At 43.2% G+C, this 17,611-nt stretch overlaps 1 protein-coding gene across 10 annotated transcripts in view; it reads right to left on the bottom strand.

The window, feature by feature from the left end:
• Positions 1 to 17,611, bottom strand: part of washc2c (WASH complex subunit 2C) — a 65,323-nt gene that overhangs the window by 10,913 nt on the left and 36,799 nt on the right. For 6 of the 10 annotated variants that reach the window (XM_041176188.1, XM_041176191.1, XM_041176195.1 and 3 more), the window contains 9 exons: positions 12,941 to 13,063; positions 10,499 to 10,689; positions 9,253 to 9,349; positions 7,756 to 7,929; positions 5,934 to 6,110; positions 5,731 to 5,850; positions 5,143 to 5,259; positions 761 to 865; positions 330 to 443 (listed from right to left, as the gene is read on the bottom strand). In XM_041176188.1, coding sequence (XP_041032122.1) covers positions 330 to 443; positions 761 to 865; positions 5,143 to 5,259; positions 5,731 to 5,850; positions 5,934 to 6,110; positions 7,756 to 7,929; positions 9,253 to 9,349; positions 10,499 to 10,689; positions 12,941 to 13,063 — 1,218 coding nt within the window. The remainder of the gene's footprint in view (positions 1 to 329; positions 444 to 760; positions 866 to 5,142; positions 5,260 to 5,730; positions 5,851 to 5,933; positions 6,111 to 7,755; positions 7,930 to 9,252; positions 9,350 to 10,498; positions 10,690 to 12,940; positions 13,064 to 17,611) is intronic. The other 4 variants (XM_041176198.1, XM_041176196.1, XM_041176190.1 and 1 more) reach the window with 3 other exon arrangements.

The following is a 17,611-nucleotide window of genomic DNA, read 5'->3' on the forward strand; positions in this document are numbered from 1 at the left end:
GTCAGTTAGTCAACTTCAATACCAAACATCAAACATGGGCAAAAATGTCAAAAACTGAATTGTTCTGTGCCACTATAGTACACATTTTTATGATATTTGTGAATATCCATTTTAGTCACAAAGATCTGCAGCAGTGCTGCAGCTTACATTATTTGTAACACTTGCTCAGTTACTTGTGTGTTGCGCTAGTGAACTGAAGGTTACCTGTAAGCGTAAACCCACAGCACCAGGGGTGACAGCAAAACAAAGGTTTATGTTGCTTCACCTGGAAACACACAAAGGGGCACCTGTCTGCATTCAAAACCTAAAGAAACGTGAAGCTTCCTTACTTCCTTCTCCTCTGGTCTCTGTTTGTTCAGTGCTTCATCACGTGCTTTCTTGGGATGTTCACTGGCTTTGGTGGCGACAACCTGCGAAATCCCTGTTCTCTTAAGCACTGGCTTCTTTCAAAATGGAAGAAAAAGAGGGAGGGGGGGTGGTCATTACAGGTGTCCTTTGCTGTAATTCAGTTTCTACATGGCAGGGCCAGGTCAACTGGGCTGTTGGATTCCTGAACCTTGCATGATTGTCTTAAGAGGATTTCTTTTCGCTGAAATAGCTGCAGTTCCACAGCTCACCAAACCTTGTCTTCACGAAGGAGAGGGTGTGGTTAAGCAATGGATCATCAGTGGATGTGGTAGCCCTATTACCTGGATAGGGCTGGCTCGATGGCCTTATATTAAACCTTCTTTTCGTTATGCTTGTAAATGCCAAGAATTACCTTTTGTACCACAGGTGGCTTCTTAGGAACAGCCATGAAGAGATCCTCATCGACACTGTCTTCAAAAATACTGGCGGTAGACGAAGCTGCCTTCGCGGACTGTGCCTTCCCATGGAAATAAAAATTGAAATGTTAACAATGAAACTTGTGAATTATTTATAACGTAGCCAGTTTATGCCAGTTGACTCTCGGCTGGTTTGTGGGGACTCAATCCACACCGCACAGCAGTTTTAAACTCACCAGCACATCACTGTGATTGGCCCAATATCACTTAGGCTACAGGTTCTAACATCAGAATTGTTACAGCGCGGAAGGCCATTCAGCCCACCAGGACGGCACTGGCTCCTCAAATAAGCAAATTTCCTTTGTGTCATTCCCTCACCTTCTCCCCATAACCCTGCACATTCTTCCTTTTCAGATAAGTTTACTTCCTTTTTGAATGCCTCAAATGAGCCTGTCTCCACCACACTCTCAGGCAATGCATTCCAGACCATAAACACTGGCCGCACAAAAGTGTTTTTCTCATATCACTTTTGCTTCTTTTGACAATTACTTTAAATCTGTGCCCCCTTGTTCTCAATCCTTTCACGAGTGGGAACAGTTTCTCCCAATCTACTCTGTCCAGACCCCTCATGGTTTTGAGCACCTCTATCAAATCTCATCTCAGCTGTCTTTTTCACCAAAGGGAAACAGTCCCAACTTCTGGGATCTACCTTCACAACTGAAGTTCCTCATCTCTGGAATCATTCTTGTGAATCTCCTCCGTACTCTCTCCATCCAATGTCTTCACATCCTTCCTAAAGTACAGCGCCCAGAACTAGACACAGCTACTCCAGCTGGAGGCCAAGCTAGTGTCTTATACAAGTTCCTTATACAAGCTCAACATAACCTCCTTGCTCTTGTACTCTTCTATCCCTATTAATGAAGTCTAGGATACTGTATGCTTTATTAACTGTGCTTTCAACCTGCCGCCTTCAATGCTTAATGCACATATAAACCCCAGTCCCTCTGCTCCTGCACCCCCTTTAGAGTTGTACTCTATTTCATATTGTCACACCATGTTCTTCCTATCAAAATGAACCACTTCACATCTCGCCGCATTGAACTTTGTCTGCCATTCGTCCACTCATTCCTCCAACTTTCCTATGCCCTTTTGAAGTTCTACATTATCCTCTTCACAGCTCACAACATTTCCAAGTTTTGTATTATCCACAAACTTTCAAACGGTGCTCTGTGAACCAAGATCTTAATATATTTCAGGAAAAGCAAGGGTCCCAACACTTACTCCTGGGGAACGCCACTACAAACCTTCCTCCAGCAGGAAAAACATCCATTACCCACTATTCTCTGTTTCTTGTCACTCAGCTAATTCCATCCCCATGTTGCTACTTTGCCTTTTATTCCATGAACTATAACTTTGCTCACAAGTCTGTTGTGCAGCTTTGCATCAAACACTTTTTGGAACATGTACACCATGTCAACAGCATTGCCCGCAACAATCCTCTCTGTTGCCTTCAAGAATCTTCAGCAAGTTAAACACAATTTTTAAAAAAAAAAATCCATGTTGACTTTCCTTAATTAACACACATTTGTTCATGTAATTATTAATTTTGTCCCAAGTTACTGTTTCTAGAAGTTTCCCCACCACTGAAGTTAAACTGACCGGCCTGTAGTTGCTGGGCTTATCTTTACACCCTTTGTTGGACATTTGCAATGTTCCACTCCTCTGGGACCATTTGAGTCTAAGGAAGACTGAAGCATTATGGCCAATGCTGCTGCAATTTCTACTCTCTGTATCCTTGGATACAGCTCATCTGGTCCCTCTTCTTTATCAACTTTAAGTACAGACAGTCGATCCAATACTTACCTACCTCCTTACCAATATTAAGCCTATCCAGTGCATAAATAACCTATTTCACCATGGCCTGGGTAGCACCATCTTCTTTGGTAAAGACAGATGTAAAGTATTCATTTAACACCTCAGCCATGCCCTCTGCCTCCAAGTGTAAATCCCCTTTGACTGTCTAATTGGCCCTACTCCTCCTTTTACTATTTATATGCCTACAGAAGACTTTTATGTTAGCTACTAGTCTCTTTTCATACTCCCTCTTCCCTTCTCTCATTTGCTTTTTCACCTCCCCTCTGAACCTTCTATATTCAGCCTGGTTCAGTTGCTGGGTAGCAGGAAAATAAATGGAAGACCACAGAGGTACTTTTATCCCATCAGTCCATTTGGGGTTCCGATCTGAAGATGACTGTGCTGTACGGTAACCTGCAACACACCTTCCTGCTGATCAATAAAAGTTAACCTCGGGGCCATTTCATTTGTTTCATTCCCACTGCACAGGTGAAATAACGTGTTCATTTTGAAAAGCTTGTTTTAATCCATTTTGCAGTTTAACATCCGAGAGAACATAAAAGGGAATCCCAAGGTCTTCTATAAGCTTGTACATAATAAAAGGGTAGTAAAAGAAGGAGTAGGGCCCGTTAGGGACAAAGAAGGGGGCTTGCATGTGGAGGCAGGAAAAACAGCAGAGGTATTGAACGAGTGCTTTGCATCTGTCTTTACAAAGGAAGAACTTGCTACCCAGGCCAAGGTGAGAAGAGGTGGTAACTGGTACACCAGAATAGCTTCCAATTGAGAGTAAGGTAGTGTTGGAATGGCTATCTTTACTTAAAATAGATAAGGTACCAGGACCAGATGAGATGCATCCAAGGGTGCTGAGGGAAATGAGAGTGGAAATTGCAGAGGCATCGGTGATAATCTTCCAGTCTTTAGACACAGGGGAGGTGCCAGATGACTGGAGAACTGCGTATATTACACCCTTGCTCAAAAAGGGGTGCAAACATAAACTACAGGCCAGTCAGTTTGACCTCAGTGGTAGAGGAACTTTTGAAAACTATTGCACAGGATAAAAATCAATAATCACTTAGACAAGAGCAACCTAATTAAGAAAAACCAGCATGGATTCATCAAGGGAAAATCACATGTAAGTAACTTGGAGTTTTTTGAGTTGGTAACAAGAAAGGTTGATAAAGAAAATGCTGTTGATGAAGTCTATGTGGATTTTCAAAAGGCATTTGAAACGGTGCCATACGCCAGACTTGTGAGCAAGATTCTAGGTCATGGAATAAAAGGGAAAGTAGGCACTTGGATAAGAAATTGGCTGAGTGACATGAAACAAAGTAGTGATAAATGGTTGTTTTTCAGATTGAAGAAAGGTCTGTAGTGGGGTTCCTCAGGGGTCAGTGTTGGGACCCTTGCTCTTCTCGATATATATCAATGACCTAGACTATGGTGTGCAGGGCATGATTTCAAAATTTGCAGATAATACGAAGATTGGAAATATTGTCAACTGTGATGGGGAAAGTCTTGAATTTCAAAAGGACAGACGTGTTGGTGGATTGGGCAGACAAGTGGCAGATGAAGTCCAATGCAGAGAAGTGTGAGGTGATTCATTTTGGCAGGAAAGATATGGTGAAACAATATGAAATAAAGGGAGAGCCTCTAAAAAAGCTACAAGCGCAGAGGGATCTCAGTGTATTCATACATAGGTCATTGAAGATGGCAGGGCACGTTGAGAGAGTAGTTAATAAAGCATATAGTACCTTAGGCTTTATTAATAGGGGAATTGAGTACAAGAGTAAGGAGGTCATGTTGAACTTGTTTAAGACACTAGTTAGGCCTTATCTTCTGGATGCCATACTTGAGGAAGGATGTGAAGGCATTGGAGAGTAAAGAGGAGATTCACAAGAATGAATCCTGAGATGAGGAACTGCAGCTATGAAGATAGATTGGAGAGGTTGGGACTATTTTCCTTGGAGAAAAGGCGGCTGAGAGGAGACTTGTTGGAGGTATTCAAGATCCTGAGGGGCATGGATAGGGTAAATAGTGAGAAACTGTTCCCACTCAAGAGAGCACCAAGAACTAGAGGGCACAGATTCAAAATAATTGGCAAAAGAAGTAAATGTGATGTGAGGAAAATTTTTTTCACCCAGAGGGTGGTTGGAGTCTGGAACAAACTTCCTGAAAGGCAGGTTCGATCGAGGTATTCAAAAGGGAATTGGATTGCTACCTGAAAAGAATGTGCAAGGTTACAGGGATAAAGTAGGGAGTGGGACTCGGTGGAATGCTCTTTCAGAGAGCTAGTGCAGACTTGATGGGCAAATAGACTCCTTCTGCAACATAAAGATACTGTGATACTGTGAGAAGCACCCGACTTCAAAAGCAGATTAAAATGGTAGCTGGCTAGGAACACAGCTGTAAAGAATTCCAATGAAGCTTCTAACTAAAATGTTTATCCCTTTATCCCATTACACATTCCACCATCTATTTCCAGCATTTTACTGGAGATTTCCAGCAGTTACTTTTTTTTAATTACCTTTGAGGTGAACAGATTGTCAGCTCCATCGAAGAGATCGTTGCTCGGAAGCTCCACAGCTTTGGTCTGAGATACAGGTGGAGAGTTAACCGGAGGCTTTATCCCTGACTTTTTAACCTGCCACATAAGCCCAGAGTCAGGAGGTATGAACAGAGCTTTCCTTTATATCAGTTTGATGGCATTTCAGGTTAACTCTGGAATACTTCAGAAGCTGCCTCGTAATATGAGGCCCAGAGAAGTGAACCAGCACCTAAAGGCCATCATGACACACAGAAATCGAACCCGCAACTGCTATCCGCCTAACCTTGGCCCTAACTCACCCACAGTGTGAAGGTCCAAGAGGGGAGGCGCTCAGCTCCGCAATCACCGTGTTTACGCTGCAGTGTGTAACTGCAACATTAGGAGCATCAACACGCACAACTCCCATCACATTAGATTCTCACATGTTGCAAGCCCACAAGCATAGTACACACTGCGGGCAGGATGGACTTATCTCCTAGGCTGGTGGACCTGCTCCATGAGCCAGGCACCTGCTTTCGGTGAAGCATCAAGAGGGTCACCCAGTTAATAGCAGAGTTCAGAGCTCACCTCTGGTTTCAGGGCATCAGCGAAGAGGTCGACATCTGGGTCATTGTCCTTCTGCTGGTGTTGACTGAACAGCAACTCCTCGTCCTGGAACACCCTGGTACTAACACCACTCTCGGGAAGCTGAAGGGGGAAAAAAAAAATGATTTTGGGGTGGCCGGTTGTTAAACACTAATTCTCAAGAAATCTTTTACACTGCACTTTACCTTTTCATCATTAACCAGGCTGCACTGATTGAGCGTACCCTCCAGATTCTCCTCATCCTCTTCATCAAACAGGCTCACAACAGGGTTCAGATTGCTCTGTAATTCCTCCTGCAAACCTGTGATACTCTGTCCAAACAGACCATCACTTTCCTGGGTAGTGACACCCTGAGAGTCCAGCTGAAAATATTAGAACATAAATACAATCTGAATGCTACACATTGCATTTGCTTATAGCAAGATTCTGAAATCCATTACCAACGGCAACCTACACTGTAGTGCTAAATTCAACTGAATAAGTTATGAAATTAAAATTTACCAGCTACCAGAATTTAAGAAGAGTTGGCCATTCAGCCCCCTTCAGCCTGTTCTGCCATTCAATTAGATCAAAGCTGTATCTTAACTTCATGCACCTGCTTTGGTTCTGCAAACCTTAACACAACTGTCTAACAAAAATCTATAAATTTCAGTTCGAAAATTTTCAGCTGACCTCCTCCTGCCTCAACAGCTTTTTGGGTGGAGTGTTCCAGATTTCCATTTCCCTTTGTGTGAAAGAAGGCTTCGTGACATCATCCCTGGCCAGTCTGGCTCTGATTTTAAAGGTTCTGTTTTCCTTACCCTGAGCTCCCTCACCACAGGAAATAGTTTCTCTCCAATTACTCTGTTAACTTCTTAATTGGATGAATCTCGATTATACCACCCCTTGGGTCTTCTCTGAGCGTCTACATGAGTAGTCTACACAACCTGTCCTCCTAATTTAACCCTTCCAGCTCCTGTGTCATTCTGGTAATACCCGTGTAAAATAGTGCCCTCTTCCTCTTTGCACCTGGCTCTCTCTACCCGTCACACCACAAATCCAACCGTTGCTGGTAAGGAATGCAGACAAGCCAATCGCGGCCTAAAGCAAGCAACACAACCTGAATGAGTCAAGCAGCATCAGGTCAGAGGTCCCTAAAATGCCCAACCACCATGTGGTTTTCCATCCAACTTCTAATTCAAAGCGGACCTAAGTTATCAACACAGTATCAGTTTGACCAGACTACTTCTATTTATGGTGCCCTCCTCTTCACTTGTAGCGATGCCTGACCAGGAGGCCGTTCAACTATCAGTAAAAATGCAACTGGCTCCTAAACACTCAACAGGAAAGGAAATCTGCCACCTTTCCTCGGTTTGGCCTGTGATTCCAGACCCATTCCAGCAGGACCGACTCCTAGCTGCCCCGACTGTCCCAGTGAGCTTCTCAGTTATATCAAACTGATATCTGCAGCAACTCAAGGTGGCAGCTCACAGCTACATGCGAGAAAAAAAAACTTACATTTACATAGCACCTTTCATATGCACCAGGTGTCCAAAGCTCTTTACAACTAATGAAACACTTCTGAAGACTAGTCACTGTTCTAACATTGGAAACAGAGTGCACACAGCAGGCTCCCACTAACAGCAATATGATAATGGCCAGGTCATCTATTTTTTTGGGATAAGTATTGACCAGGACACTGGGGATAACTGCTTTGCTCTTCCTCAAAATTGTGCCTCAATTCTCTTTCATGTCCCTCCGAGGGGGCTCGTTTTAACATCTCATCCAAAAGACAGCACCTCTGACAGTGCAGCACATTCTCAGTACAACACTAGAGAGCGTAAACCTTGTTTTTGTGCTCAGGTCCTAGAGTGGGACTTGAACACAATCTTGGTGGTTCAGAAGTGAGCATGCTACAAGCTGACACTCACGCACTTTTCAGGGTAATTAATGATGTGCAGTAAACTCTGGTCTTACCAGTAATGCCCACATCAACAAAATAATCTGCAGGAAAGTATGTTGACATACCATCTTTGTGTTACTTTGTTGTTCAATCCCAGCGAAGAGACGAGTTGTTCCCGCCGGCATTGGTTCTGCCCCAACCCCTTGCTCCAGTTGCCTCTTCCCATCAAACTCCTCAACAGAGTCGCTGTCCACAATCTTGCTGAAGAGTAATGAGTCCTGGGGAAGAGCAGCTGGCTTCTGTCAAAACAGGATTTTTTTTTTTAAAAATGAGAAAAAGCAGCCAAGAACTTCAGTTCCACAAAGAAAACACTGCACAAAGCAACGAGTGCATAAAAAACCCCCTGCCCCATCCACAATATCCTAGCTCACATCAAGTCCCACTCACCCTAACTCCTGCTCACTAACCTACGGTGGCTCCCAGTTCGACAATGCCTTCAGTTTAAAACTCTCACTGTTTTGTTCATGTCCCACCTGGCCTCATTCCTCCCATCTTTAGGCTCCTCCAACCTTACAACCATCAGAGATCCCTGCGTTCCTCCAATTCTCACTTCCTGTACATTGACTTCCTTTATTTTGCCAGTGCTGATGTGCAACCAGCTCCAAAATTCCCACCGGACACTTCTAAACCGCACTGTAAAACCTCCTCTATGACCAAGTTTTTGGCCACCTGTTCTAATATCTCATGTGGCAAAATTGTCTTGAAAAATAGCAAAACGTTTTTATTCTGCTAAAGCTGCGACACAAAAGTACCCATTCCTTTCGGATAAACCTAGACAGCAAATTCTGCAGGCTACTCGAGATAATGAAAGAACTTGCAATTTTATAGCACTATTAACAAGCACAGGAGATCACAAAACGCTTTGTGGCCAATGAAGCACTTTTTGAAGTGTAATCACTGATGTGGGGTGGTCTTGTGGCGCAGTGGTAACGTCCTTGCCTCTGAGCCAGAAGCTCTGGGTTCAAGTCCCACATCAGGGCTTGATGGCCATGGAAGACATGTTCCTAACTCGGCTAAACAGGTTTTGATTCAGCCTGTAAATCCTTCCACGTAAGGGCTTCAGGCAGTAAGAGTGGGAGAGTTTCCTGGTCAGCTGTATCACAGAAGGCAACGGCAAAACCACTGCAGTCATTTACCAAGCATCATCGTGGGCCAATCCAATGGAACTCCATGGTTGCCAACGGCCTCTTAGGGCATGGTAATTGGAGGAGGGTAGTCACTGTTATAGCATACAGAAATGATGGTATGCTTGGTGGTGGCAGCAGCAGAGATTCCTTTCCTGCTCTCACTGTCCACTCAAGCGCACTTGGATAATGCTCCCCGGGCACCAGGTTGATTTACTTCTTCCTTATTTGCAAGCCTGTTGCAGCATGTTTACAAGGGCTCTCAGCTGAGACCAGTCAACTCAACACCAGGTCCAGTGTCCACTCAAATCCCAGTGGTCTGTACAGTTCAGCTCCACAGCGGGTAACAATGAATGTTTTTTTTATTAATAGTGAATGAAAACACAAAAGGGGGCATTTTACTGCCAACTGTACCACAAAGCACGTTGATCCTAATACCTGAGGAGCAGATTTGTTGGCTACTGGCTTCGATGCAAAAAGATCACCTTCATCATCATCTTCAAACAAAAGCGACACTTTCTGGGATTTCTTCTGACTAGACAGGGAAGGAAAGAGATTACAATAACTACAGTAGACGTGCAGAAACTTTTGTTAATGGTTTGAGCCCTTTCAATGTATTCAAAATCTGAGCCTACACCACCTTTCTCAAACACATCTAACCTCCGAGCACAGAGCAAGAACAGGGAAAGAAAACTGTGGATGAGGATGGGTTGTGGAAGGGTCATAGTGCATCTTTAAACATTAAAATGTATGCTTTGTACATTCTCAACATTTCACATCCATGCTGCTTATATCAGAGAATCAAGTTTCTGAAATGGAGCTAAGTTTAGCTAGAACTGAAAGAACTCAATGTTCAGGCTGCAGAACAGCTTTTAAATAGATGATGACAACACACAAAGCACACATGATCAAAAAATGCTTCCATGCATCCGAACTTCACAGGTATAGTTTCCACAATGATAGCTATGCGTGTGGCTTGTTTTAGGTTATACTGGAAGACTACTCGTCATAAAGGAGAACGGAAAACCACTGTGTCTGAACTTAACCTGCGAGATCACCGAGGTATTTTTGGAAAGCTTCATCAATCATCGCAGACATTTAACCAACTGACAAGTTAACATCCAAGCCATTCCGGGGGGCAGTACAAATATTGAAATACACTATATATACACAAGATATCTCATGTGCATTAAGTAACTCTCTACCTCTAGTCCCTCCTTTTAAGATGGTCCTTTGAACAAGCTTTTGGGCATTTGCCTGCTCGGTGTCAAATTTTGTTCATTAACATTCTTAAGTACCTTAGATAGCTTACAATGATAAAGGCTCTATATAAATACAAGCTGTTATTGTACATCCAGTAAACCGTACCCTCTACATCTCCACAACATTTGTGCACTCAAGCATGGAGCTCTTTCTGTAACCCTCCGAAATGTTTGCTCTCCAACGTTTTGCACCCCAGCCCATCAAGTGCGCCAGGTCCCAGTCTGCGCCCGAAGCAGTACACTCTCTCTGCAGTTTTGAGACCTTAAATTTGTACAGGCTTTCTTGGATCGTTTTGGCCCTTTTATCAATTCTCAGCTCCGCATTTAGTATAGCACCATACATCTCTACCAAGTGCAACGTGTTTCATTTACCTCTGCGTCCCTCTGTGTGCTTTTAGAATGCTACGTATGCTTGGTCTCACCTTTCCTTCTGAGTCACGCCAAATAAGTCATCCTCTTCATTATAGTCATCGAACAGACTGGTCTTTTTTGGTGCTCTTGAGGCTGCAGTGGCCTTGGACGTCACTTGTTTTCTCAATGATGGCTGTGCAGCCTCACTGTCCACAGCACGTTCTGCCACAGGTGCCTGCAGTCCCAAACTTTGCCATTCATCCTACAAAACAGGAAACGCCCCATGAAGCAGCAGCTTTTGGCAATAACAATATTTGCAAAGAAAGAGATGCATTGAAGTGCTGGAACACGTTTGAGTTGACTTAGAATAGGTGATTCTGCCTAGATGCTGTCGTTGATGGCATTTGAACCAAGAGAGGTAATGGGGCGGCGACGGGGGGTGGGGGGGGGAGATAATTTCCATTTTCGGTGCCTTTGACATAGAAAAATCAACTGGAGAGGTGCAAAGATTTACTAGAATAGTACCAAGCTTGAGGGATTTCAGTTATGTGGAGAGACTAGAGATTGTTCTCCTAGGAGCAGAGAATGCGGATGGGAGATTTGATGGAGGTATTTAAAATTATGGGAGTTTTAACTGAGTAAATAGTAATCATTGAATCACAAAGTTTATGGCACAGAAGGAGATCATGTGGCCCATCGTGTCTGTTCTGGCTGAAAAACGAGCCACTCCCAGCCTAATCTCACTTTCCAGCATTTGGTCTGTAGCCCTGAAGGTTACCGCACTCCAGGTGCACATCCAGACACCTTTTAAATGAGTTGAAGGTTTCTGCCTCTATAACCCTTTCAGGCAGTGAGTTCCAGACCCCCACAACCCTCTGGGTAAAACATTTTTCCTCCTCTCCCTTCTAATCCTTCTACCAATCGCTTTAAATCCATGCCCCCTAGTCACTGACCTCTCTGCTAAAGTAAATGGGCCTTTCCTACCCACTCTATCCAGGCCCCTCACAATTTTGTACATCTCAATCAAATCTCCCCTCAGCCTCCTCTGTTCCAAGGAGAACAACCCCAGCCCATCCAACCTTTCCTCATTGCTGCAATTTTCCAGTCCTGGCAATATTCTCCTCTCTAATGCAATTACATCCTTTCTGTAATGAGGTGACCAGAACTGCACATAGTCCTCAAGTTGTGGCCTAACTCATGTTTTATTCAGTTCCAGCATAACCTCCCTGCTCTTATATTCTATACCTTGGCTAATAAATGCCTTCTTAACCACCTTGTCGACCTGTCCTGTTACCTTCAGGGATTTGTGGACACTCACTCCCAAGGGGTCTCACTTTCTCTACTCCTCTCAGTATCCTCCTATTTATTGTGTAATTCTTTGCCTTGTTTGACCTCCCCAACTGCATCACCTCACACTTCTCTGGACTGAATTCCATTTGCCACTTTTCTGCCCGCCTGATCAGTCCAAAATAAGGAGAAAGTGTTTCATTGGACTGCCAGTAAGTAGAGGACACAGATATAAGGTAAGCAGCAAAAAAAAATCGAGTTGGGTGTGGGGGGCTGACGATGAGGAAAATTGTTTTCACATTGCGAGTTATTACAGTCTGGAATACACTGCCTAAGAGGGTGGTGGAAGCAGATTTGATAGTAAGATTTTAAAAGGAAAATGTTTGAACGTTTGAAAAGGGAAAAAACAAAGTTATTGCAAAGCTAGGGGAAAGAGTGAGCAAGTTGGACTCATTCATAGCTCTTTCAAAGAACTGGTACAGGTATGCTGGGTCAAACCGCCTCCTTCTGTGCTGTGTGATATCATGATAACAGTTTGTGTAGCAGCAAGATGACCACTGAATAGGTCAGGAATGCAGTAAGGTGAACAGGTTTAGGGAGGGAGCTCCAGAGCGTGCAAGTGAGATACTGAAGGCTCTGTCACGATGGCAGGATCAGGGAACGCTCATCCTAACAGAATTGGAAGAGCAACCCAGGACATGGGTTAGGTATAGCATGGAGAGAAAGCACGGAGGAAGTTGAGGATAGAGATTTCGAAGTCGAAATGCTTCAGAACGAAAACCCAATTAAAAAAAAACACAAGAACATGGTGATAGGATAGTGGGACTGTGGCTAGCATACAAAGCTCCAGGTAAACTAGTTTATAGGGATCAAAATTTGGGAGGCCAGCAAAGGAGGCATTGGAGAGAGAAGGATTAGGGTGACAAAAGTACGATGGCAACTTCAGCAGCAGTAAGGCAAGATGGGCAATATCCAGAAGTAGAAGCAGGTAATGTCGGTGATGGACTTGATGTGGAATTTGTGGGTCAGGATCAAGGGACATCCCTAATGTTACACTTGTGAATTGGGTAAGCATTCAAAGAACACGGGAAGAAGTGTCATACAGACTCGAAACATCAACTCTGTCTCTCTCTCCAGATGCTGCCAGATGTGAATTTTTCCAGCATTTTCTGTTTTTATTTCAGGACTCTTTGGAAGATGTGCGTAGATTTTCCCAAACCCCTTACCATGTCATCACTGTCAAACAATGCAGTGGATATCAATCCGTTGGTTGGAGGTTTAGGTTCATGCGATTGCTGCGATTTCTTTGCTGCAGCAATATCCTTTGCAGCAGAACTGAAGAGATCGCCCTACAAAACCCAGCAAAAACAGACAGACACTCAGGAGAAGGTATCAAAGCCCTTCAACATGCCCAGACATACACCATTGCATACAGAAGATAAGCCAAATAGTTACTGCATATAGTAGCCTTCTAAATTCCAGGGAATACAATCCTATTTTATGTAATCTTGCCTCATAATTTAACCCTTAGGAATCCAGGTATAATTCTGTTAAACGCACACCTAAATGACCAATAAATCCTTTCCAAGGTGTGGTGTCCAAGACTGCTCCCAGTACTCCAGGCGTGATATAGCAGAAGCATAACTTCTAGTCCTTGTATTCTGGACCTCTACATATAAAGACCAGCAAACAATTAGCCTTCTTGATTAAAATATGAACATGTAAAGAAAATAATGTTCTTTTTACCTGGATCCAGAAGTCATGCAGCATTTCCACTATTTGCAGCTTCTCACCACGTACAAAGTCCTCTGCTCTATCTTTTTTAGGTCCAAAGCAGATGACCTTACATTTGGCTGCATTGAAATCTATTTGCCCATTCACTTCAACCTATTTCTTTGCAATATGTCCATCTACATAACCTAATAAATAGTTGAGGCCCCAACACAGATCATTGCATGAAATCACACCATATCCTGCCAATTAGAGTAGCTGACCGTTATCCCTCCTCTCTCTCTCTCTCTGCAATTTCCTAACCAGGTCAACAATTTGCCTTCAATTCCATGAGTTACGACATTAACTAACAGTCTCTTATGAGAGACTCTATCAAATGCCTTCTGGAAGTCCATATGAACAACATTCACAGCTATTATCCAGTTACATTCACAGGTATTATCCAGTTACCATACAAGTCACTACTTCAAAAAAATTCAAATCAGATTCATCAGACATGGCCTCCTTTTTATAAATTTCTGATCTCTCCAATCAGCTGAAAATTTTCAAGGTCGTTTGGTAGTACAGAACTTGAGAGATGAGCTACCGCGTGATATATATGACAAAGATCATCCTCACGGTTTGCTACGTCCACATATGTATGGGCTGCCCAAGACACACAAAAATTATGTTCTTTTACACCCTATGACCAGTTCTGCACAACGTGAATTGGCCAAGTGGCTGGGGGGATTGTTACATCCAATTTTGACAACTTTTCCACAAACACAGTGAAAGATTCCTTCACACTTGTGAAAGCCATATAGCACTTGCATATCAATAGCAATGCTGCGTCCATGTGCTCATTTGACATTGCTAGCCTATTCATCAATGTTCCACTTAAGGAAGCCATAAATATTTGTGCTGCAGTACTATATCATAGCGATCTAGACCTGCCACCACTATGTGGATCAGTTTTCATTGAACTTATGAACTCTGAACTCACGCAGTTGAGTTCAGTTTTATTGACACCATGTTTGCCCAAATAGATGTTGTTGCCATGGGATGCCCTCTAGGCCCAGCTCTCGCAAACATCTTTGTTGGGTTCCATGAGAAACGTGTCTTCGATAGAGTGACATCCAACTTCCTACCCCTCACATATTTCCGATATGTGGATGATATGTTTTCTATATTTAAATCCGCAGCTGCATGTAACAATCTCCTTACATGTCTTAATGTGGCCGGTCCTGCGCTCAAATTCACTAATGAAATGCAGCAGTCAAATGAACTCCCCTTCCTTAACATACCAGTTGAGAAATCTGCTGGGGGTTCTCTGCCACGGGCTACCACAAGCCTACCTGGTCAATATAAGCATTGGGATTCTTACAGTTCCACGGCCATAAGATTGCTCTTATCAGTGACCTTGTAAATAGGACCCCGATTCATTTGCTCACCATGCAAGTATGATGCTGAAATAGGGGACATCAAAGGCATCCTGCAGGATAATGGCTGCCCTGATCAGATCACTTCACACTGTTTCTCACACAAACTCATGAACTGGCCTAAGGCCGACACTTTCAGCCCTGAAAAGTGCCCAGTCTGCCTCAGATTACCCTGGAAGGCCAAGGTATCTCAAACATTTGAGCAACAGGTGAAGCTAGCTGTCTCACACTGCTGCTATGCATTAGCAACACAAGTGGTATTCACCACTAACAGGATGCTGCCATCAAGCCAAAAAGATGTTCTGCCTATCACACAAATGAATAATATGGTATATGAATTTCAGCATCAGTGTGATGCTAGGTATGTAGACCGTACATCCCAAAGACTGGTGGATCATATCAAACATAAGACGTTGGTGAGATTGGTGACATGTATAAGACATTGGTGAGGCCAACTTTGGAGTATTGTGTGCAGTTCTGGTCGCCTAACTGCAGGAAGGATATCAGTAAGATTGAAAGAGTCCAGAGAAGATTTACTAGGATGTTGCCAGGTCTTAAGGAGTTGAGTTACAGGGAAAGATTAAACAGGTTAGGACTTTATTCCTTGGAGCGTAGAAGGATGAGGGGAGATTTGATAGAAGTTTACAAAATTATGAGGGGTATAGACAGAGTAAATGCAAGTAGGTTCTTTCCACTTAGATTAGGAGAGAGAAACATGAGAGGACATGGCTTTAGGGTGAAAGGGGAAGGTTTAGGGGGAACATTAGGGGGAACTTCTTCACTCAGAGGGTGAGAGTGTGGAACAAGCTGTCATCTGACGTGGTAAATGCGGGCTCACTCTTAAGTTTTAAGAGTAAATTGGATAGATACATGGATGGAAGAGGTCTGGAGGGTTATGGACTGGGTGCAGATCAATGGGATTAGCAGAATAATATTTCGGCACAGACTAGAAGGGCCAAATGGCCTGTTTTTCTGTGCTGTAGTGTTCTATGGTTCTATCATGTCCCAGCCACTGTTCACAACGGGCAAGGTACAGGCTGTACCCAACCAGCCCGTGTTTGCAAAACTCAAAACAATGTACAACATTAGGTGTGATTCTATGATTGGGCAACATTTGCTAAATAACCCTCAATGTGCTAAGAATTACGCTGACAACCAATTTAAGATTGTCAGTTGGGCTCGCAGAATGGCGCGTGTGTGTACTGGAAGCTACGTATATAAATACACAGGGCCCTGTTCTTTGCAGACATAAAGAACATGTACACACATTGCAGCCATTCGCTGACTCATTCCTCAGGGCAATGCTTTGACCAATCGGAGTCAAGCTGCCTGGTTTAAATTTCAAACAATGCTTGGCAGTTAACTGTCAGTCAACATCCCTGCGGCATTCTCCATGGCAATGCCTCTACCAGAGTCCACTTGCCAACCAGAACTCTTTACATACAGTATAAATTGTTGTTTTCCCCCTTATATTGATATTCTTGAAGTGTCCTGATGAATGCAAGGTGAAAAGCTTAGACATATCTCTTTTCTCAGCAATTTTCAATGTGTTCAGACACTATCCATAATTATAGACTCTAGTCATTTCCAAACTACTGATGTGAGGCTATCTGGTGTATAATTACTTGGCTTGGCTCTCATTTCTTAATGAAATCTAAAGAAGCAATTCCAGAATCAAGAGAGCTTTTAAATTACGGCATCGCCAATATTCATGCCTGCTTTTTAAAAAAAAAAATCCTGGGATGGAAACCATCTGGGGATGTTGTTGACCTTTAATGTCTCCATTATTGTTATAACCCTTACATTAATTTTGGTGAGTCTTTGACCTACAGCCAGTGTACTCAACCTCTCCTCACATGGCAATTCCGTCATCTCAGGAATCAGTCTCGTGAACCTTCATTGCCCTCCTAAGGCAAATAAACCCTTTCTTAGGAATGGGCATCAAAATTGGAATAGTACTCAAAGTGTGGTCTCACCAAGGACCTATATAATTAGAGTAAGACGTTTTTGACTCTTGTACTCCAATCCCTTTGTAATAAAGGCTAACATACAATTTGCTTTCTCAATTGTTTGCTGTAACTACATGATTCATGTGCAAGGATACTCAGGTCCCTCTGAATACCAACATTATCCAATCTCTCGCTATTTGAAAAATATTCTGCTTTTCTATCTTTCTTAGCAGAGTGGATAACTTCCCATTTCTGCACATTATATTCCATTTGCCATATTCTTGACCACCTGCCTATATCTATTTGCCACCTCTTTACGCCCTCCTCAAAAGGTCACTTTCCCTCCTAACCTTGTATCGTCAGCAAGCTTAGATATATTAGATGAGGGGAGTGTCCCCTCATCTACGTCATGAATATAGATTGTACCAGCCCAAGCCCTGAACCTTCCTTAGTTACAGCCTGCCAACATGCAAGTGATCCATTTATTCCTACAGTGTTTTCTATCCATTAAACAATCGCCAACCCATGTTAATATATTCCCCCAATCTCATGAGTTCTAATTTTGAGTAATAGCCTCTTGTGCACCACTCTCGCCAACATTTGTGAAAATCGAAATATACTATACCCACTGGTTCCCCTTTATCTAACCTGCTGGTTACAACCCCAAAACATTCTTGCAGGTTTGTCAAGCATGATTTCCCTCTTATAAATCCCTGTTGATTCTGCCAAAACATATGATTTCTGAAGTGCCCCATTACTACGTCCCTAACAATTGGTTCTAACATTCAGCCTACCACTA

Source organism: Carcharodon carcharias, chromosome 28, assembly GCF_017639515.1.
Source record: "Carcharodon carcharias isolate sCarCar2 chromosome 28, sCarCar2.pri, whole genome shotgun sequence".
Taxonomy (NCBI): Eukaryota; Metazoa; Chordata; class Chondrichthyes; order Lamniformes; family Lamnidae; genus Carcharodon; species Carcharodon carcharias.